This window comes from Callorhinus ursinus, unplaced genomic scaffold, assembly GCF_003265705.2.
Source record: "Callorhinus ursinus isolate GAN/ISIS: 27379988/994484 unplaced genomic scaffold, GSC_fseal_2.0 scaffold2, whole genome shotgun sequence".
Classification (NCBI taxonomy): domain Eukaryota; kingdom Metazoa; phylum Chordata; class Mammalia; order Carnivora; family Otariidae; genus Callorhinus; species Callorhinus ursinus.
Genome location: NW_027397064.1, coordinates 49318946 through 49341996, shown reverse-complemented (window position 1 = coordinate 49341996; position 23051 = coordinate 49318946). Strand labels below are relative to the sequence as shown.

The 23051-nt window shown below is 39.1% G+C and overlaps 1 protein-coding gene and 1 pseudogene across 5 annotated transcripts in view; both read left to right on the top strand.

The window, feature by feature from the left end:
- The window catches only part of LOC112835907 (protein phosphatase 1 regulatory subunit 1C), a 125729-nt gene that overhangs the window by 52012 nt on the left and 50666 nt on the right, over positions 1-23051 (top strand). For 3 of the 5 annotated variants that reach the window (XM_073904636.1, XM_073904628.1, XM_073904618.1), the window contains exons 3-4: positions 6311-6348; positions 8368-8428. In XM_073904636.1, coding sequence (XP_073760737.1) covers positions 6311-6348; positions 8368-8428 — 99 coding nt within the window. Of the gene's footprint in view, positions 1-6310; positions 6349-8367; positions 8440-23051 lie in introns of all 5 variants that reach the window. The other 2 variants (XM_073904643.1, XM_073904652.1) reach the window with 1 other exon arrangement.
- Positions 2951-4451, top strand: LOC112807844 (mitochondrial-processing peptidase subunit alpha pseudogene; annotated as a pseudogene).

Genomic DNA, 23051 nt, shown 5'->3' with positions numbered 1-23051 from the left:
GATCTGTCTGCAGAAGCACTGTCTTAGATTGCCTCATATGGGATAGAGGCAATATTTTTTTCAGTTATTAATAAAAGTTATGGAAAGTGCTGTAAGTTAATGGATTGAACACTTAATTATATATACAACAAAATACTTAACTGATAGGAAATTAAAAACCTTGAATCAATTTTCACCCAGGTTTTTGTTAATGTAACATAAGCAGTCAATTTATCATATGAAATAAACCTACACAGCAGAAAGCTTGGTGGTGTCATGGTGTGATGACCATCTAGAATGTGGGGGTTATACACAAAATTTTTCTAGATTTTAGAATTCTTTTCACTTGACTTTATAGCCATCTTCCTAAGTAGAGAAATATGTACTAATTAGAACATCAAGTGACAATCTTAAGTATCCTTACAAGGAGACAATCCAATAGAAACCTCAGTGTGGATGGCAAAGAGACATTTAAAAGATGCCATTCCAATGTTCATTCCTGAACTTTCCTTTGGTAGAGTCAATAGGGATGAAAGAATCTGATTTTTCTTAATCTATTATTCCAACAAAGTCATAGGCAACTAACAGATTAAAGCACAGTTTTTATGGCAACTGCTACAAAGAAGAAAAGCTATGGAAACTAAATTTATCACATTGCAGTTAAATGATGGAGTGTATACACTGGATCAAGTGAGTGCCACTGACCACAAAAGCAATTCAAAATTGATATTTATAATAAAGTTCTGCATATGCTTTAGGTGGCCAGAGATCTGATTCCATACTGAATTGGTCAGATAAAATAAGAATCAGTGAAAACAAACCTACAGTCTTTGCCACAGAAACAAAAGGATATTGGGAAATCTCAATTTCCTTCCTCCTGTTTGAGCAGGCATATTTGGCTCTAACTCTGTCTGTTAATAGTTATGTTTAGACAATGCCAAAGGAATGCTTTGATAAATAAAATAATCTAGCTGCGGTGTGTGTGTAAAAGAGAGACTCGTCATCACACATAAAAACGATGGATTCGTGAAATTCAATCCTACTGTAGTGAATTGTTGGACTGGATGATGACTGGTCACACTACTTTCTCCTATGACAGTCCTACATCAAAATAAATGAGAGATCATTGCAACAACACAACAGAATGTTGCTTCACTGCTTCAACCTGCAATTTTGTAAATTGATGAAAGGAAATTATCTACCACATTTTAGAATTAGTTATTTCTGTTTTTGTCTTTTGGTGTGAAATAAGTGAAATCACAAAATATGCAGTTTTTTCTTATTGTGCTCTAATATTTTCAGCAAAATAAAATGATCATATGATCATATAACAAACATGTATGATTATATTTTGTTGTCAGGTGACTAAAATTAAGACTAAATTTCTGTCAGCTAATTAGAACAAGTCTCAAATGAGGGAAGTGGAAAAAAACCGTATGTTTGAATTCTAAACAAAATGTAAGTTATGTTTCTTTCTTTGGTACTCCCCGAAAACTCAGAGTAGAGAAGAAATATAAGCTATTTTGGAGTTAGGCAAAACAAGCTTATAATATAAAACAAAATTCTATGTTTTTTAAAAAGGCTTGATATCTGGCTAAACTAATCAGTTCAAGACAAATATTAAGAAGAAAAACTAACCAAGAAGAATAAAAACCTTTTTCATTGAATTATACAATGAGTGAAGTCTACACAGTTGCCTTGGAAAGACATTGTTTTAGTGTGTGTTATAGTCAGAAAGTAGGAAAGCACAAGGCTGAATGACTGGACGCCATTTTGTTCTTAAAATAATAGGTTCTGAGTCCTGGGTTGAATTCTGAAAACTCCCAGGGCATAAATTAAATATTAAGAAACACCACTGGTTGGAGTACCTGGGTGGTATATTGGGTTAAGCCTCTAACTCTTGGTTTCAGCTCAGGTCGTTATCTCAGGGTCTGAGATGGAACCGAGAGTGGACTCCCCTGTCAGGGTGGAGTCTGCTTGAGTTTCTCTCTTCCTCTCCCTCTGCCCCTCCCCTCTGTGCTCTCTGTCTAAAATAAATAAGTAGATCTTAAAAAAAAAAGAAACACCATTGGCATTTACTGATCCAATGGATCAGAATACATGCATTGTTAAAGTGGATCATATTTGATATTTACTTAAAAGATGATAGCAAAAGATTTTGCATTGATAGAATTGCTCGATTCAGTATATTCACAGCTATCTGATAATCACCCAGATACTTCCAGTGATTATACCAAACAACTGTGATTGCTGTGCTCAGCCAATTGTTCCTGTTTGCCTACCCCCACACAAGGGAGGGTAAATTCATTAGAAGGTTCCTTAACTTCTAAAAATCTAGTAATCAAGATATAGGATTAAAATAAACAATAGTGCTGTATACTATTCATTCTAACTGCTTGTCTGTTTTTTTATTTTTATTTTTTAAACTTACTCTATTTTATTTTTTGCTGCTTGTCTATTTTGGTTTCTTACTATATGAAATATCAACTCTCTGCACTGTGGACTTACACAGAAATTTTACTACATATACGTATTTCTATATATCCACAAGATACATATAGTTTTTCATTATAAAAGCAATGCATGTTCACTAGAAAAAGAAACGGTACAGGGAGAGAGAAGATGGAATGAGTTATTCAATCATCGAGAGATAATTACAGTTAAGATACTGAATATATCCTTCTATGAATATACATGCATTTCTCTATTATCTCTCTCCAGATAGTTTATCTACACTTTATGAAATAAAAATACCATACCTATAGTTTTGAAATACTTTTAATTTATACAGTATATGTTTTCATGTCAATAAATGCAGATCTATATCACTGTCTTTAGGGAGTTAGTCTTTGATGAACTGCTCGTTCAGTTTTTGGACCACGGGCTCAGTCTCTCAGCTTTGGCACTCACCTAAGAGTCAGGAAAGGGTAACTGGGCCAATAAGAGGCGGGGAGACCCACCCCTGCCCCCCATGGCGGCTAGGGTCCGGGAGGCAGAGCCGCCAGGGCGCCGCAGGAGGCCAGCCCTGGAGCCCGCACACAGCCATTTCAGCAGCAGCGGTGCTTTTCCCCGTACCCCCGCTCTCTTCACCCTTACCCGCAGTGCCCACGCCCGTTTTGGCTACAGTGGATGGACAGGAAAAGTTTGAAACTGAAGTAACCAGACTGGATAACGAGCTTCCGGGTGGCATCCCCAAAACAAGTGTGGACAATTTTGTGCGGTAGGAATTCTTATTAATTCAGAATCGCGATATGAGGCAAAACATCTTAGTGGGAAAACTGGCATTTTTGCCTACTGATGGATCTGAGCAAAGAAGTTCTGCTTACCTTGGAAAAGCGCGGGCTATCCTACGTGTCCAGCAGGCGTCGAGAGCACCTCGTGCACCGCGTCGGCTGACTGTAAAGGCCGGCGCACCGCGGCGGGTTTGCTGCCTGCGTGGTCCCGCACCCCAGGCGCACAGGGGGAGACAGGACAAGACGCGAATGCCTGTCCGTCTGAGCCGGAGGCCCTCCATAGGCGGCCTGACCCAGAATCGTTTCTCCCCGAGGTCATTCCTAGGGCCGCTTACTGGGAGAACACAGTGGGTCTCCACCGTTTCTGCGTCACAGAAAATACAGCGAAGATAGATGGACCCCAGGACTTCCTTCCTCACAAACTACTAAATACACCCCAGACCCCACGGCGCGGGCTGGGGTGGGTCAGAGCATGCGCACCTGGTGGAACGCGCCAGGAAGTACCTCCTGGGAACGCGCCGCGCCTGGGCCGGTGAGGAGGCTGAGGACGTGGACAAGTCAGTGTCCACGGGGAGAGGTTGCCAGGCTGGAAAACGACCTGTCCTACGTTAGCCTGGGCCCTGCCCCGTTCCCTGAGCTCATGCACGTCAGGATAGGACTGGAGAGCTGTTCCTTCTTGGAGGAAGATTTCATCCCTTCCTGTGCAGAACAGGTTGGGAGGCGGCGGCTCCTTTTCAGCGGGTGGCACAGCACGGGAGTGTTTGCCAGGCTCTACATCAGTGTGCTCCACAGGCACCACGGGTGTACAGCACAGCGCCCGCCCCCCCCCCCCCCGGGACACGGTCCTCCTGTGCATCCACGCCAGGGCCGACCCTGGACAGGTTCGAGAAAGGGAGGAAATCATCACGAAGAAATTCATTTTAATGGCTGGAATGTGGGGGTGGTGGCGCTGGAGCGAACCAAGGCGCGGCTCATGTCCATGCTCATGCTGAACCTGGAGTGCAGGCCTGCGATCTTCGAGAATGCAGGGAGGCAGGTGCTGGCGACCCGTTCCAGAAAGCTGCCCTGGAGCTGTGCACACTCATCTGCAATGAGAAGCTAGAAGACATCCTCAGAGTCGCTTCTAGCTGTTCTGCGGGAAGCCTACAGTGGCTGCTCCGGGTGATTTACTGGCCAGCTGACTCTCAACCCTCCGGCTGCGTTGTGAAGCGAAGACACACGCCTGTGCAGAACATCTAGGTTCTTCTGGTAGAGGCCCTCCGAAATCCCACCCAGATCGCTTGCTCTAGACAGAGCCCATGTTGAGGCATGTTTCTTGGATGTGAATTTAGTGCCAAGTTTCATAAGCGGTGCAAAGTGTAGGACCTTTCTGTTAAACTTGAACAAATGTAATGCCGCGGAGCCAGCTCAATTTCCAGCCTTCAGTATTAAATGTGCCACTCAGTGGAATAAAAGGTTTACCTTCACCATTGCAGCGAGAAATAGGATGAAGTGCAGGAACGTTAAACGCAGCATGCTGTAGAAAACCAGGTTAGTGTTCCTACCTCTGTCCTGTGTACCCCGAGATTAGCAGTCGCCAGTGTGTCAACCAGCACCAGACTGCCTCCTCACAGGGGCCGGAGGGCTAGTCAGGCGTAAGAAACCCAGCATGGGGCAGGGTTTCTTACAATTGCTGGCTTCGGTAACTGCAAAGCCTGTGAACATTTTAAAAGGTAGGAGACTAAGGAGCTCTAGGTTCTGCATGTCTGGATGTTTCAGGAGAATTAAAGTCAGATGGCTTTGGTAATATAGGATAGCTTTGTGGTTTGCAAACTTGAACAACTACCCCCTGCCCCTGCCCCGGGGGCCCCAAGTGGGAACCGACATTGACCACAGCCAGTAGTGGTGATGCTGCAGTAATCCCTGGCACCTGGCAGTCAGGGGATTGCACAACATCTGGCTGCAGTTTGGTTGGAGAAGAGAGTCTCCAAGTCCAATTTTTTTCTTTTTTAAATAGGCTCCATGCCCAGGGTGAAGCCCGACTTGGGGCTTGAACACATGACCCTGAGATCAAGACCTGAGCTGAGATCAAGTTTGGGACAATTAACTGACTGAGCCATGCAGGTGCCCCTCCAAGTCCTAGTTTTTGAAAGGTGGAGAAACCCAGCCTCTGCAGTACAGATGAGAGAGGGACAGATGTTTTAAGGAAGTCAACTAAACATATAAATATTTTTAAAAATGGCAAGATCCATGTAAAGTAGATGAGGAGGTATGAAAGAAATTCAGCCCAGAGGTCCTCCACCCATTGAAAGGCGGTATGTGAGCTCCTCTTCCTCCTGTCTCCGCCTCCTCACATTCTTTTTTATACAGACAGCCTACACGTTTCCCTAGGTTTGTCATAAGAAATACTTCTGACAAAGTAACTGGTTCTTTCCATGGGCCTATGGCAAAGAGGGTGCTGCCACTTTCAGAGTCAGAGTGATTGGGCAGAATGGAAAAGGAGCTTTGTTCAGCTTAGTGGCCAACTTGAAGAAATTTGACAAGCTACAGTGAGTAGACTGGCAGCAAAATCCACAGAGGAGATTGTTTATTCCTTAACACTGTGAGGTTGATGACACCAGTAGTTGATTCCAGGGCCATTTCCCTGGTTTCCTTTCTGGATTACTGGAAGGAGGGCAATTTGGAATTTCAAGACAGATGCCTTCTTTTTTTTCCCCCTGCCTTTTTTAAAACTTAGGGAAAAGATTATCTCAGAAGGAAACCATCTCCTTCTGTCCCCCTTTCCCTTAGCCACAGATGTTATATAAACATAAGGCAGGGCATCTGGGTGGCCAAGCGTCTGCCTTCGGCTCAGGTCATGATCTCAGGGTCCTGGGATCGAGCCCCAGGTTGGGCTCTCTGCTCAGTGGGGAGTCTGCTTCTCCCTCTGCCTCCATCTCTGCCTGCCGCTCCCCCTGCTTGTGCTCTCGCTCTCTCTGTCAAATAAATCAACAAAATCTTAAAAAAAAACACACAAGGTGATTATTAAATTATTTTTTATCAATTTGTTGAAAATGTTAATATGCATATTATAAAGAAGAAACCACCTTTCTAATGAAATATATCTACTTCTCTTGCAGAAATAGATGACAAGAGGGTGACCAACACCCAAGCCGAAGTAAGTTTTTTTATATTTTGTATAAATAGGTGTTCAAATCAATTAAAAACATAATTAGGTTGGTTTAATGTTTTATAAAATATGTCAAGACAACTGATATAAGAACTAGTTTGTTTTCCTGACTGAAGAAACAGTAAAATGGGGTCGTTAAATCTCTGCCTCTGTGCTACTTTGGTTCTCAACCTATGAAATGCCAACCCCTGAAAAAACTTGTAAATAAACCATTGCTTTTAGTGATAAGATATGGTATTGATATTTTCAATTTAGTGACTAGTTGTTTATGACCAACTACAGGCAGGGCCAGCCACTGTTGGAATCCTGGAGCAAGAAGATGGGGAGCAGGCACCTCTTAAAGGGTCTTCTGGAATGTGAAGCCAAGAGCAGACCCTGAGGTCAGAGGTTCACATACACATGTAGGAGTTCAGATGGAAAATAGGAACCAGGGGAGGCTAGGAGAGCTGATAATATAAAATATATTGAATACAAGGAAGCGAGTAAACTTATGCTCAGAAATAGAACAAATATTGACTAGTGTGCAGACATATGAGTCAATTCCCATGGCTGCATTAGTTAGGCATAGAGCAATACAATACCCAGAGGAAAATGTAGAAAGAACAAAATACCAAATAGTATCTCTTAAGACTTTTCTAAAAATTTAATGAGATTGTGTATGTGAAAATGCTTTGACAACTGAACTCTTACATACATACAAAGCAGTTTTTATTGCTTAAGAAGTTTTACTACATGGTACTAAACAAACTTTTCTGTAGGATTAATTTTCCACTTGATCTTTGAATGTGTATATGGAAGTAAATATGAGAAATCCCAAAAGTGATTGCTTCTTGAAATCAACCAGATGAGACTGAATACAGTAAAGGAACATCAGAAATATCAATCATCCACACATTGAACATTAATGTAGAGTCACTCTGTCTATACCTGTGCATAATGAACTGGTTGTACTGTAACATTCTATTTTGGAGAAATTTGCTTGTACCATATGTTTGGCTGATAGGGATTTGACAACTATTGGTTGAAATTTTTTACTTTTTATATTGTTTTTGCATCAAGTAAATGTCTATCTTGATGATACTTTTGAAGGCAAATAAGCTTTAGTATGTACAAGGGAAGATACCTCAAATTCTGTGTACTGTCAATGAAACAGTTTCTAGTTTTGCCTAGAATAATTCCCAAAAAGAGTCTTGTAACTACTTATACCTAACCATTCAAAGCAAAAATGATTGAGGCACAAAAACCTCTGCCTTTGCCACATTGAAACATAAATCAACACACTATTAAAAAGGAATCTTTGACATAATCTGATCGGGGTATAGACCATATATATGTATTTTATCATAATAAATAATACTATTTACATATTCACATGTTTCTATGTTCCAATTTTTGTAATTTTGAATGCAAAAATTCTCTCTTCAATTATTCAATCCTGATCTAGTATATGTAGGTAAGAGTGTTACACAGCAGTTTTGTTAGGAAAGGACTTATTTATCTGTTGAAAATAGAAGAGAATATTATCTCAACACTGTAATTCCAAGTAAATGGAGATGTTAGATTGAACATGTCAATTCCAGAAGTTTATAAATTGGTATTACGTACCAAAACCCTCATTATCTATCCAGAACCACTCAAAAATCCTTTGAGCGGGTATAGTTATCCCATGGACATAGCTTTTGGAGTATACATTGTTCTGGCAGTTGTGTTTTTTCTCTCAAACAAAAGGGATTGGTGTCTCTTTCTTTCTTTTAAAAATAAATGAATGCTACTAGGTGAGAAAAAGAGTAATTTCAAGACTGTGATAAAGAGTTGTATGATGAAATTGCTTTATATATCTCTTAAAACTGTGCTGTCAGTGAACATGTATATAATTTCTCATTGATTTGAGTTGTATGTCATAACGGGGAATCAGAAAGCTCTTTGAAATATGGCACAGTGTTTGTTTCCCTCACAGGGCTAATTTTTATTCAAACAATGCTTTTCCTCTTTTCTCTTTGTCCACAGTCACAAAATGCATCCCCAAAGCAAAGGAAGCAGAGCGTGTACACACCACCGGCCATGAAAGGTACTGTTCAGGTACTGTTTCGGGTTGCTGTGAGTGTTGAGTTCATGGCTGGCAGGCTGTCTGTTTTCATTGACCATATGCTTGATTATAAGCTTGACAACTTGATAATGTGACTTTCAGTAAGATATTTTACCCATTTAAAACTTAGTTTCATCAAGAGTAAAATAGGTAGCTGAAGAAGGAATAACTAGAGATGTCTCAGAATTTCAGTCTGGAAATTCTCATTTTCCAAAATAATGACAAAGATTTTTCTTTTACCCTTCCTCTCATATTTTCTCTGAAGGGATCTTTCCAGAATCCCTAATTACCCTTGACAGTGGTGCTAGACCATTGCCATTTTTTTTCTTAGCTTATGCAAAGTAGAATAACTTGAATTTGGGGCATATTTAGTGTTAAGTGTTGCCTCATTGCCTTATGTTAAGAATAGCTCTAAGAAACCCAATGAAACACCTATTAGCCATACATGTAACAGCTGTTCAAATAACAACTAAAAATGCTAGCCCAGATCCTGGCATTTTCCAGATTTCTTCCCCAAAACTGGAACTGCTAAAAGAACATCTAAGTGTGTCAGAATTTTGACTGACACCAGTTCCAGGGAAGGCTTCTTTTATTTCTCACATGAAAACACTCCTGACATGAGGCAGAGCATGCTCGGTCCAGTAGCTCCTGTTCCAGCCTGTCACTTGGGCCGTTGGCCCAGTGGCTCATCAAGCTCAGTTTCAACTACAAGAGAGGCCAGCTGAGTAGTTTCCTCTGGAGTCTGGAGAAATGTCTAAATTGGGAGTGAAATTTTCCACTCTGTATTCTCTCTAGATTTGAGGCTTTTTTTCAGGGAGGTGAAATATAAATGGACACATTAATAACTACTTTCAGTAAACTTCCTTCCTGTGCAGCTATAAAATACCATTTGTTTGTTTGTAAGACTGCAGTAAATAACACAATCATCAGTATTGTACTGTATTCCAGGGTAATTATTGAGAGTATCAGGCTTCCCTCTCCAAAGATGAATATATTCATTTGAAGATCTATTTCCTATTGTAAGTCATCTTGTACTTTTAAGACACATCAGTTTTGGCATGAATGGGCAACAGTAAAAGATATATGTTCACAATTTAATGATTTCCTCTGTTCTATTTTAGGATGGCTTAACTAAATAAAGTAATACTGTTCTCATGTCCTCAGAGAATAATATTATTTTTAAAGGAAATTCTTAAAATCAAAGCCCCAAGAGCTTTGATTATATTTAGCTCTCAAATATCATAAGAATGTGGGATCCTAACATTTAGGGAAGTTAGTCATATTGCATATTTTCACATGTGACCTTACTTTACTACTCTCTATCCCTCCAAGATGGCTGTTCAGTGACAGTCAGTTTGGTCATGAGTTAAAGGCTTGGGAAAGCACAGTAATTCTTTCAAGAGGCTACCAGGATGTTATTACAAGCCACTTAGGTCCTCATTTATAACCAGTAAATACCTGGGTAAATCTCCTGCTTCTGATTAAAAAAAGGGAGAGAGAGAGAGAGAAAGCCAAATTCACATATTTTATTCAGTCTACCTGTCCCCAAGAGCTAGAAATGAATATTTCAAGACAAAATTAAGCTATGGTAACATATGGTGCATTGTGAGCACATTAAGAAATCAATCATAAGAAAGATGAATTAGCAAAGGAAATGTTATTGAGATGCTAAATACAATAATACAATTGCTCTGAAATGTGTAATTCTTCAAATTGCAGTGGAACATCATTATACATTATTGAGTATAAAAAAAAATTTTGCTGGGAGAGCAAAGCAGCAACAGATGTGATTAATAGTTCTAAAAAAGTTACTCTGACAGAAAGGCCAAGGAGGACTTCCTGAAAGACCTAGCAAATAACTAATTGGTGAAACAAAACAAAATACAACAAAACAAACAAAATAAAAACAAACTGACCAAAATCCTTCCTTCTCCCTTCCTTTGCTCAGTTTTGAGGAATTACCAGGTACAGAAGCCAAAGTGGCAAGAGGGGAGAGATGCTACATCCCAACTATTTCTGTTTCAATTAATGTGTGGACAGATTAGTCTATCTCCTAAGTGCATTTAGTTTTTCTCTTTCACTAACAGTGGTACTTATGTCTCCACCAGGTTTCAGCAAACAGAGACATGTCTAGGTCTACTTATCCAAATGCTTCTGTTTTTCTAGTTTTAATTTTTCCCACTCCCCTCCCCTCTGGTCAAAGAGAAAAATATGATTTGGTAAATGAATTACCATCCAGAATGATGCATCAGTTGGGCTGGATTCTTAAGAAAGATCATCTCAATGACCACTGGAATCATTGGGTGGTTGCCTTTTAGGGCCTGGTACCTGGATCAATTAGTTTGTGGACACGGTGGCAGCACCATATGATACAAATATGGAAATGTAAATAGAAGAATCTGTATATGGCTCTCTTCCTTCAGAGGTGTTTCATGGTTTGTCCAGCACATTTACTCTTAGAACGTAATAACAGATTTAGTACTTGGTCTGGCTGTCTTTCTATTCATAACATTATAGGCATTCAACATGTTCAAGGAGGTTAAATGTTAACTAGGGCAACTATCAAGTGATGACTGATTTTTTTCCACTGCATCTAACCTCAAGGTATTACATTGGCTATGTCTTCTTGCGGATTCCAGTATATTAGGCCTGAGGTGGAGCCAGATAATCAAAAGTTCCAAGTGATTCTGCTGCAGCAAGTCTAAAGATTGACCAGACTCAAATATCCAATCACCTACCTAACATGTCTCATGGAGATCAAAATAATAATGAGATCAAAATTAATATGTTCAAGACTGACTTTTGAATCTTCTCAACACCAAATCAGTTTCTTTTTTTTTTTTTTTTTAAGATTTTATTTATTTATTTGACAGAGAGACACAGCGAGAGAAGGAACATGATCAGGGGAGTGGGAGAGAGAGAAGCAGGCCTCCCGCGGAGCAGGGAACCCAATGCGGGGCTCGATCCCAGGACCCCGGGGTCATGACCTGAGCCGAAGGCAGACACTTAACGACTGAGCCACCCAGGCACCCCCAAATCAGTTTGTCTTGCACTGTTTCCCTTCTCAGCAAGTGGAATATCCATCTGCCTAGCTGAATATTGCTGAGTTCTGAGAGCTTCCAGGGACTCTTCCTCTCTTTTACTCTCTTCAGTAGTAGAACACTAGCTCTCATGGGTTTCCCCCATTAGTATCTCTTATCTCTCCCATCTTCTCTCTTCTCTTATCTCCAATATCACCACCATATTTCAAATCACAATCATCTCTTTGCCAGGATATATAGACATACCTTGAAGGTATTCTAAACCACTGCAATAAAGCAAATCAAATGAATTTTTTAGTTCCCCAGTGCATATAAAAGCTATGCTTACACTATAGTGTAGTCTATTCAGTTTGCAATAGCATTATGTTTAAAAAAAATGTATATGCCTTCATTTGAAAATACTTTATTACTAAAAAATACTAACCATCATCTGATTTTTCAGCAAGTTATAATCTTTTTGCCGGTGGAGGGTCTTGACTCCATATTGATGGCTACTGACTGACTGATCAGGGTGGTAGTTACCAAAGGCTGGGGTGGCTGTGGCAATTATTTTTTTTTTTTAAGATTTTTATTTATTTTAGAGAGAGGGCACACAAGTGAGTGCAAACAGGGCGAGAGGCAGAAGGAGAGGGAGAGAGAATTTTTAGCAGACTCCCTGCTGAGCATGGAGCCGATCCCAGGGGCTTGATCTCACAACCCTGAGATCATGACCTGAGGCAAGATCTAGAGTCAGATGCTTAACCAACTGAGCTACCCAGGCGCCCTTGTGGCAATTTCTTTAAATAGGACAACAGTGAAGTTTGCTGCACCAATGGACTCTTCCTTTCACAAATGATTTCTCTGTAGCATGTGTTGCTGTTTGAAAGCATTTTACCCACAATAGAACTTCTTTCAAACTTGAAGTCAATCCTTTCAAACCCTGCCACTATTTTATCAACTAAGTTTATGGAGTATTCTAAATCCTTTGTTGTCATTTCAACAGTCTTCACAGCATCTCAAGAAGCTACTTTGTTTGCTCATCCATAAGAAGAAACTCCTCATTTGTTAAGGTTTTATCATGAAATTACAGCAATTCAGACACATCTTCAGGCTCCACTTGTAGTTCTAGTCTCTTGCTGTTCCCACCACATCTGCAGATACTTCCTCCACTGAAATGTTGAACCCCCTCAAAGTCATCCGTGAGGATTGGAATCAACTTTTGCCAGACTCCTGTTAATGTTGATATTTTGACCTCTTCCCATGAATCACGAATGTTCTCAGTAGCACCTAGAATAATGAATCCTTTCCAGAAACTTTTGATTTGCTTTACTCAGATCGATCAGAGGAATCATTATCTATGGCAGCTATAGCTTTATGAAATGTATTTCTTTTTTTTTAAAGATTTTATTTATTTATTTGAGAGAGAGAATGAGAGAGAGAGAGAGCATGAGAGGGGGGAGGGTCAGAGGGAGAAGCAGACTCCCTGCTGAGTGGGGAGCCCTATGTGGGACTTGGTCCCGGGACTCCAGGATCATGACCTGAGCCAAAGGCAGTCGCTTAACCAACTGAGCTACCCAGGCGCCTGAAATATATTTCTTAATTAAGACTCAAAAGTCAAAATTACTCCTTGACCATGAGCTACAGAATGGATATTGTGTTAGCAGGCATGAAAACATTAATCTTGTACATCTCCATCAGAAATCTTGGGTGATCAAATGCATTGTCATTGAGCAGTAATCTTTTAAAAGGAATCTTTTTTTTTTTTTTTTTCTGAGCAGTAGTTCTCATAGTGGGCTTTAAAATATTAAGTAAACCATTTTATAAACAGATGTGCTGTCATTCATGCTTTGTTTTTCCATTTATGGAGTATAGACAGAGTAGATTTATCATAATTCTTAAGGGCCCTAGGATTGTCAGAATGGTAAATGAGCATTGGCTTCAATTTAAAGTCACCAGCTACATAGCCCCTTACAAGAGAGTCAGCCTATCCTTTGAAGTTTTGAAGCCAGGCATTGACTCTTCCTCTCTAGCTGTGGAAGTCCTAGATGACATCTTCTTCCAACAGAAGGCTGTTTCATCCACATTGAAGATTTGTTGTTTAGTGTAGCCATATCTCTAGTCATTAATTATCATGGCTAGATCTTCTGGATAACTTGCTGCAGCTTCTACATCAGCACTTGCTGCTTCATCTTGTTCTTTTATGTTATGGAGATGACTTCTTTCTTTAAACCTCATAAACCAGAGGTACCTGGGTGGCTCAGTTGGTTAAGCATCCAACTCTTGATTTCGGCTCAGGTCATGATCTCAGGGTCATGAGATGGAGTCCACATTGGGTTCCATGCTGGGCATGGAGCCTGCTTAAGATTCTCTCTCCTTGGGGCGCCTGGGTGGCTCAGTCATTAAGCGTCTGCCTTGGGCTCAGGTCATGATCGTAGGGTCCTGGGATCGAGCCCCGCCTCAGGCTCCCTGCTCAGCGGGAAGCCTGCTTCTCCCTCTTCCACTCCCCCTGCTTGTGTTCCCTCTCTCACTGTCTCTTTCTGTCAAATAAATAAAATAAAATCTTTAAAAAAAGAAAAAGATTCTCTCTCCTTCTCCCTCTGCCCACCCCTCACCCCCACTCATGTGTGTTCTCTCTTTTAAAAACAAAACAAAACAAAAAACAACCTCAAACTTTTATTCTGTAGTTTCCTCACCTCTCTCAGCCTTCATAGAACTGAAGAGAATTAAGGCCTTGCTCTGGATTAGTCTTTGGTTTAGGGAATATTGAGGCTGGTTTGATCTTCTATCCAGATTACTCAAACTTTCTCCATATCAGCAATAAGACTGTCTCACTTCTTTATCATGTGTGTGTTCACTGGAGTAGCACTTTTAATTTCCTTTAAGAACTTTCCTTTGCATTCACAGTTTGGCCAACTAGGCTCAAGAGGCCTAGCTTTTGACCTGTCTTGGCTTTTGACATGTCTTCCTCACTAAGCTTAATCATGTCTAACTTTTGATTTAACATGAGCGACTTGCGGCCCTTCCTTTCACTTGAGCACTTAGAGGCCATTGTAGGGTTATTAATTGTCCTAATTTCAATATTGTTGTGTCTCAGGGAATAGGGAGGCCCAAGGAGAAGGGGGGAGATAGGTAGGTAATAGCTGTTCGGTGAAATAATCAGAACACACATCTTTCAATTAAGTTCACCATCATGTTTAGGCACAGTTCCTGGCGCTCCAAAACAATTACAGTAGTAATGTCAAAGATCCCTAATCAGAGATCACCATAATATAATAACAATGAAAAAGTGTGAAATAGGGGCGCCTGGGTGACTCAGTTGTTAAGCATCTGCCTTCGGCTCAGGTCATGATCCCAGAGTCCTGGGATTGAGCCCCATATCGGTCTCCCTGCTCCGCGAGAAGCCTGCTTCTCCCTCTCCCATTTCCCCTGCTTGTGTCCCCTCTCTTGCTGTGTCTCTCTCTGTCAAAAGATAAATAAAATCTTTAAAAAAAAAGAAAGAAAAGAAATAGTGTGAAATATTGTGAGAATTACCAAAATGTGATACAAAGACACAAAGTGTGCAAATGCTATTGAAAGAATTGTACCAATAGACTTGCTTAATGCAGTGTTGCCACAAACCTTCCATTTGTAAAAAAACTCTGTATCTGCAGTGTGCAATAAAGAGAAGTACAATAAAGCAAGCTATGCCTGTAACTGGTTACTTAGCATATAGTCTTTCTCTTCTTGCCTCCCAGGAGTTTTCTATACTGTAGCCAAAGTGAATTTTATATGCTATTTCCTTGGTTAAAACTCTTTAATAGCTCCGCAATTCCATTAGATAAAATCCCTATTCCAGAGCAAAGTTTTCAAAGCTTACTGGCCCATGGCTCCAATCTGCCTCTTCTCTCCCCAACTAAGTCCCAGACATGCTGGTATTTTGCCAGCTTCTGAAATGCACCAAGCTCTTTGCTGGTTCAGGAAAGATTCACACATTCTTCCCTTCACCTAGAATGTTCTTCCCTGCCTCCTTGTCCTCATTCTTTATTGGCTAACTCCTACTTATCATTCAAGCCCTGTCCTTAAAGATCAGTTTCTGAAAGGAGCTTTTGCTAACCCTCCAATCTAAATTCTCTATAGCTATAAACTCCCTATTGATAGTTATAATCTCTAGAGTTCTTTCATAGCAAGTAAATATGATGTCCACCTATTTACTAATGTCTCTCTCTTCAACTAGACTGCAAGTAATGTATGTGGCAACAGTGATAGTGTCTATTTTATTTACTACCATATCTGCAGGGCTTCACATAATGCTTGGGACATAAGCAATGCTTATAAATATATTTTTAAATAATTTTTTAAAATATACCCAATGCACAAGTGTTGGTGAATCAGTCATTTCCTAATGATATCTACCTTCTGTCTGGTCTATTAGAAAGACCTTTTTTTCTGTTGAGGGCTCTAGAAATTTGTATTCATGTATTGTTTTATATCTTGTTACTGTTTGTGGCAAAATTTAAAATTGCAACTATCTAAATATTTCAGGATATCTATTGGGTCCTCACCTCATCCTTAATTAACATCTTCCAAGGTTAAAATATCTCAATATCAGTTATGCCTGCCATTCTGTTTGTTTGTTTGTTTTTTACATTCTTTCTTGATCTCCTAATAAGCTCCACTTTGCCTATATCATTCTAGAAGTGCATCATTCAATAGCAACCTTATATTTAAGTGTGGTTTGATTGGAATAGAACAGAGACTTCCATTATGCCTATCACCTCCTTCCTCCCAGATTATTTAACTCTAACAACCTAAAATCTTATTAACTTTTTCTGGCAGCCATATGCATTGATGAAAAATAGTGAACTTACTATAAATTCAAAACTTCCAAGCCTTTTTTATGTATTGCTTTTAAGCCCCCTTACTCACCATGCATTTCCTATTTTAACATATGTCTTTTTTTAACCAAAAAGTAAGACAGTGTTGTCATCCCAGTTGAATTTCCTCTTGTTAGAATCAGGCTGTCACATGAACATGTCATATTTTGTACTGTGATTCTGTCATCCATTTCTTATCTCAATCATGTATCATCCACAGATAAGATAAACTTAACTTTCGTATTTTTATCCACACTTGTAAAAAACATATCAAACAGAACAGGGCAAAGAGAGGGCCTAGTAGCATACATATATCTCTCTCTAGTTGACATCAATCCCCCGAAAGCCACCTTCCAACCAATTATCAAATAGACTTCTATATCAGGACTCCATCCCATAAAACCAGAGGATATTATGAACACTATTGTTAGATACATCGTTGTGTTTCAGACATTTTGTGCTGACTACATTTTTTCATCTATACAGATGAGTCATAAATTTATAATGTGCATGATGCATAGAAATGACAGAAGTTGAAGTTTGCATAGAAAACAGAATTTTCTATTACCCTTTGTAATATAGTGCTTTATAATTATGTAAGTAGAAAGTTCTGAGGATTATCAGAAAAATGACAGCTGACTACTGAATACTCATGTGCACTTTTTTGGTGTTTATATGGTGGTCAACCTTGTAATTTACAGCGCAGCCAATTATTGTTGGATAGCTTGAATCACGTTTTCAGAAAAGCAAAAGTAGGTTTGAGTCTTGGGACAGGAAAAAGCTGACTCATTTCCATCCTCATTTTGTGTGTGTGCGTGTTTTACTGGAATGCAAAAATGCCTTCAACTGAAGAAAGCAAAGCAAGTGCTATCGATTTAAAAAGGAAATTTGAACATGAAATGAAGCAGCTGACTGAAAATTACATTGTATAGCAGGCTCTGTTAGTATTACATTACCATTTCTAATGCATAGTAAGTCAGATGTTATGTGTACTTCGGAAAAGGATCCTCTCATTCTTTGTAATTTCTTTAAAAGAAAGTTTTAAGTTACTTTGGTGTCCAGAGATTGTTCCTCTGGTATGTCAAGCAGGTCTTTGAATGCTTGCAGCATTGGAACTCCTACATTTTGTTTTCTCCAAGGATGGTTGTGATCTCAATATTTTATCTTAACTCAGCCTCTTCTCATACTTAAGCAATAAATGCAAATAAGGAATAACCTAGGATGGGAAACCATAAAAAAGCTAAATAGGTTTTTAGAGGGTGGTGGATGACAGTGGCAAGGATGTGACATATAATAATAACTGAAGGATAATCTTCAAATCAGGGAAAGCCATTGATCATAATAATTTTACCAGACCCAACATGAAGGGACATGGACTTTGCGGGGCAAGCAATCAGGGTTCAAACCTCAGCACCACTGTTTATTAACTCTTCAGCTTCAGCAAGTCAAGGAGTTTAACCTCTCTTTTCTCATCGGTAAGATGTTGATGATACCTACCCCACGGTATTGCTGTAGAGACATAAGAAAACAATACGTGAAAAGAGCATGTTTAGAACAGGCATGGCTAGGCAGGAACTACTTCGAATACTTCTTTGAACCCTGGATGAAGAGTCAGGTGCACTCCTTTTCCATTTCCACTGAGCCCAGGAGAAGGGAGGAAGGAACCCAGGAGAGGGATGGAAGGGGGAGAAAAGGGCTTGGGGGAGAATGAAATATATGCCAGCGTTTTGCTCTTATCCTGGTGGGAATTGACAAGTCAAGAGTTAGAGGTGTCCAATCCTATAAGGTGCCCGTCCACCTAAGAGTACCCATCCGTTAAGCATGTGGATTACCCAGCTTTGCAACATTTGCTCCACTTTTATTTGCACCTGTCTCAGGTAGATTTGTGCAGCTAGTCTTTGACCTTTCAGTTCCTTTTCAACAAAACCCACTGGCTTTTCCTTCATTTCGCTTCAGACACTGTGTCCCTCATTTCCCAACTAACAGCCCTCGCAGAAGTATTTGTATTTAATTTATAAATCTCGTATTTCAAAAAAGCGTAAGAACAAAGTGATGGTGAATTTAGGGATTGCTAAAGATTATGCAACATATATGTCTAGCCAGAAGGATGAGCAGGAATCACATCATATAAATTCAGCCTATAATTAGCCAACCAAGGTAGATTAACAATGATTATATTGAATTGTAACCAATTCTTTCCTCCTGAAATCAAGCCTGTTATAATTGTGACTGAAAAAATACTCAGAAGGAATAGACCAGCCTGTTCTTATCACCCTCTGGCACAGTCCAAATTGAAGGCAGAGAGAGAATTTGCAAGATCTTTTAATTTCTCATCAGGCAATCTCTACCATACTACATTCTTTTTAAAACATTTCTGTCCTTCTGTGGGTGTTTTCCAGGTATTCATCACATTTGCCTTTCTAAACCTTGGCTTTTTTGTTTGTGCTGACTTGATTTATTTACTGTGTAGGGTAGGGTTTATTTATGCAATTCAAGAAACATTTTAACAGATTTCTAGATAACAAGGAACATTCTAAAGATACACGTCTTGCTTATTTCTTAAAAAAAATAGTATGCTTCTATTTCTAGATCCACTTCCTTCACTTCTCTTTAATTTCTTCCACTAAGTATTTGTTTATCTTTCCTCATATCTTTAAGTGGAGAGGGTGGTGTTAGGGTGGAGAACTGATATGAGATTGTCCCTTTCTTGAAAGCCACTATGATGTCTTTTTTTCTGAGTTCAACACTGAGAGAAAGTGAAGCAAGCGGAAAATGCCGGCAAGTATGAGTGGACTTCATATTTTATAGCATTGTCAATGATTATTAGGTTGAGAGGTCTAAAGGACCTTAAGATGAATTAAATTGCAACTTTAATATTTGGGACAAGAAACTTAATCTCATGTGGTACTACTTATACTTTGAAAAGGAGACCACTATTTGTCAATATGGTTCCATTCGTGTGTTTGTATATATTTGCCTATTTTTAAATTAATCTTTTAAATTTACATTGTTGTATAAATAATATGCAACTTTAAAAATTGCCTTGTATCTTAGAAGCAGGGAAGGAGATAAACTTTTGCACTTGGTTGGAACAGATTCATTAAGATGCAGTGTCAAGATCATTTCCAAATATGTAAATTGTAAAATTCAATTGTATAAACACTAATCATATTCTTCCACAAATCACATATGAGCTTCCACTGTGTATCAAATACTGCAATAAATTGTCGTATCTACAGAGATGAAAAGCAAAGTCTCTTCCCAATGGTAGACCAATCTAAAGGAAGCAACACCTAAGTACACAGGTAGAGCACATCCAAGTGAATCCTTGAATAGGGATTTGAAAGAGTTATCAGAGATCTGAGAAGACTCACTAGGCCTGGGGGACAGGAGAAGGAAGCCACTTTCATATCACAGAAGGAACAGTTATCTTTACGCATGTGCCTGGAGAGTAAAACAGACCGGGTCATGGAAAAGTGGAATACGTAGCTCACCATTTTCATTCCTCCTGTTCATGTGAACTTGAAAAGCATTTACAATGACAGCCTCATGTAGAGAGTGGAATCCTGCATGGGACCTCTGCTGCAATACAAAGTTTAAAGAGGTCCCACTAATGGACTATGCAGACAGCACTTTCCAAAGCATTTGGAAATCTTTGTGCATTTGATTCCATTTTAAAAGTTCTGGTTCACATATTTGTCTTTCCTCTTAAGAAGGTTACTTTTAAAACAGTAATTTCCAGCTCAAATTATACTTTAAAAATAAACCTTATATTTTAGGACAGTTTTAGATTTTCAGAAGAATTACAGTGATAATACAGAGATCCCATGGGCCCTGCATCCAGTTTTCCCTACTGTTTATACCATATATTAGTATAGTATATTTTTTTATAATTAATAAACTGATATTGATACATTATTATTAACTAAAGCCCATATTTTATTCACTGTTGTTTAGTTTTTACCTAAGGTCCTTTTTCTGTGCTAGCAACCCATCCAGGACACCATATTATGTTTAGTTATCAAGTCTTCTTAGGCTCCTCTCGGTTGTGACAGTTTCTCAGACTTTCCTTATTTTTGATGACTTTGACAGTTTTGAAGAATACTGGGCAGGTATTTTCTAAAAGGTCCTTCTATTGGGATTTGTCTGATGTTTTTCTCCTGATTAGACTGGGTTTGTGGTTTTTGGGGAGAAAGACAGCAGATATACCTTTTCATCACATGGTATCCAAGATACCTACAGTTACCCAGACTTGCCACTGTTGATGTTGACCTTGATCACTGACTGGAGGTGGCATGTGCCAAAATGCTCTACAGGAAAGTTACTGTTTTTTACTTCCTTTCCATCCTGTACTCTTTGAAATGAAGTTCCCATGTGTAGTTCACACTTAATGAGGGAGAGGTTGTATTCTGCCTTCTTGAAGGAAATGTATAAATTATTTGGAATTCTTCTGCACAGGACATTTGTTTCTTCTCCTCCCTTTATTTATTTATTCAGTCATTTATTTTTATCAGTATGGAGTCATGGATATTTATTTTATACTTTAGATTATAAATCAGCACGACTTTATTTTGTTGCACAAATTGTTCCACGTTTGGTCCTAGGGAGTTTTTCTGGTTAATTCCTGTTCCCTTGGACATACCCATTATTATGGGGGTTTTGTTGTTTTATTCGTTTGTTTGTTTTAGCATATTCTTACCTTCTGGCACTTTAAGATTCTCTAGGCTCGTTTGTGTATTTCCTGCCCCAGTCTTAGAATCACCGTTTCTCCAAGAAGTCCTCTCTTTGCAATTTTATTTTCTATTTGAGTCAGTATACTGTAAAATGTAAGTATGCCCCAGGACGTAGTTACTAAAAATAGAGAAATCTATCTCTTGCTCTGCAGAAATGTATGTGGATCATATCCATTAGCGCTTAGGAGGGTTAAGCTACACTATCAGCATACAGATGTACACTCTCCACTCTTATTAATGCTAATGGAAATTCCGGGAAGAAAAAACAGCGCCTAAGAGCAGATGTTGTCTTTATGGGCTTGCCTTCCTTCATTTAAAACCTAATACAATGTTTCTGGGATGACATTTGTATTGCTGTTTTATAGATGTGGAGTTAGATATGCAGTCTTCTTGGGGATTGGTTATTTGCTTTACTTAAATCAGAGATTTAAAAAAGTAACATTTATAGCACCTTATACTTGTGTAGTGCTGCAACGTATGTTTTTGTATAATTTATTTGTTTTTACAGCAAGCTTATAAGATGAGCAGGATCTTTTATTTTAGAGGAAAGTGAGCTTCACAGAAGAGCAGGGTTCCCATGTTAAATGTCATTCTTCTTTACAAGGCTAACTTGTGACATGAGCCTTTTTTGCTTTTTTGTTAGAATAACAATAGGCCTCATGTTTTCCATTTACTGTACCCATCCTGTTTACCTTAATAAAATCCAGTGATCCCTCAACCTCATAACTTAATGGAAAGTTTTTACAAGATCTTTTTTACCAAAGGTCCTATGGAATGCTTAGCACCTTTGTTTTTAATTATTTTGTATCTTAGACTCACCTTATAGGTGCCTATATAATAACAATTTTGTACTCAGACTAAACTTGTCTTTATCTTGTCTCTCTCCAGTCCACCTTTCCTCTAACCCCTGACAGCTGACCACACAAATCTGACCCCATGACATTTTGTTTTACGACCTTTCAAATGGGTACCAATTCCTTTGGAATAAGGCTCTGGAAAGAATGTGCAGGACTGTTTAAGAGCTGGCCCCTCATACCTGTCTGGCCCCACCTCCTGCCACTTGTATTTCAGGCCCCAGCAATGCTGAGCTGTATTGAGTTCCTTGAAAATAATACATGCTTTCTAGCCTGAGCATTTGCTCTGAAGCTTCATTTGCATAGAAGGCTTTTTTTTCTGTTCCCCGCCCCATTTCTAAATTCTTTGAGCTGTGGTAGTTCGAGACTCAGAAAACATTATACACACCTATTTGTATGTATCTGTAATCCCACTTAGCTAGACAGAATTCCTTGAGGACACAACCGATGCCTTATTTGTCTTACATTTGTCTTGCAGAAGGCTCTTAGTAAATGCTGAATCAGTGAGTGAATAATCTTTCTGGTTTAAAAATGTGAATGTAATAGCTTAATTTTAGCCAGCTGGAAAAAAATTACAAATTTCTGGTGTGTATTTTATTCACTCACTTATTCGTTCTACAACCATGTATAAAATGCCTACACTCTGCCAGGTCATATATTAGGCTCTGTTAGTTCAGGATGAGTTAAATGCAGTCTCTGTACTTAGGAAAAATATAGTCCAGTGAAAAAGTTAAGTTGTGTAAGAAGTAACGATAAGTTCCATAACATTATACGGACAGCAGTATTTTTTTCATTTATTTATTTTTATTAATATATATTATTTGTTTCAGAGGTACAGGTCTGTGATTCATCAGTCTTACACAATTCACAGTGCTCACCATAGCACATACCCTCCCCAATGTCTATCACCCAGCCACCCATCCTTCTCACCCCTCACCACTCCAGCAACCCTCAGTTTGTTTCCTGAGATTAAGAGTCTTATGGTTTGTCTCCCTCTCTGGTTTCATCTTGTTTCATTTTTCCCTCCCTTCCCCTATGGTCTCCTCTGTCTTGTTTCTCAAATTCCTCATATCAATGAGATCACATGATAATTGTCTTTCTCTGATTGACTTATATCACTTAGCATAATACCCTCTAGTTCTATC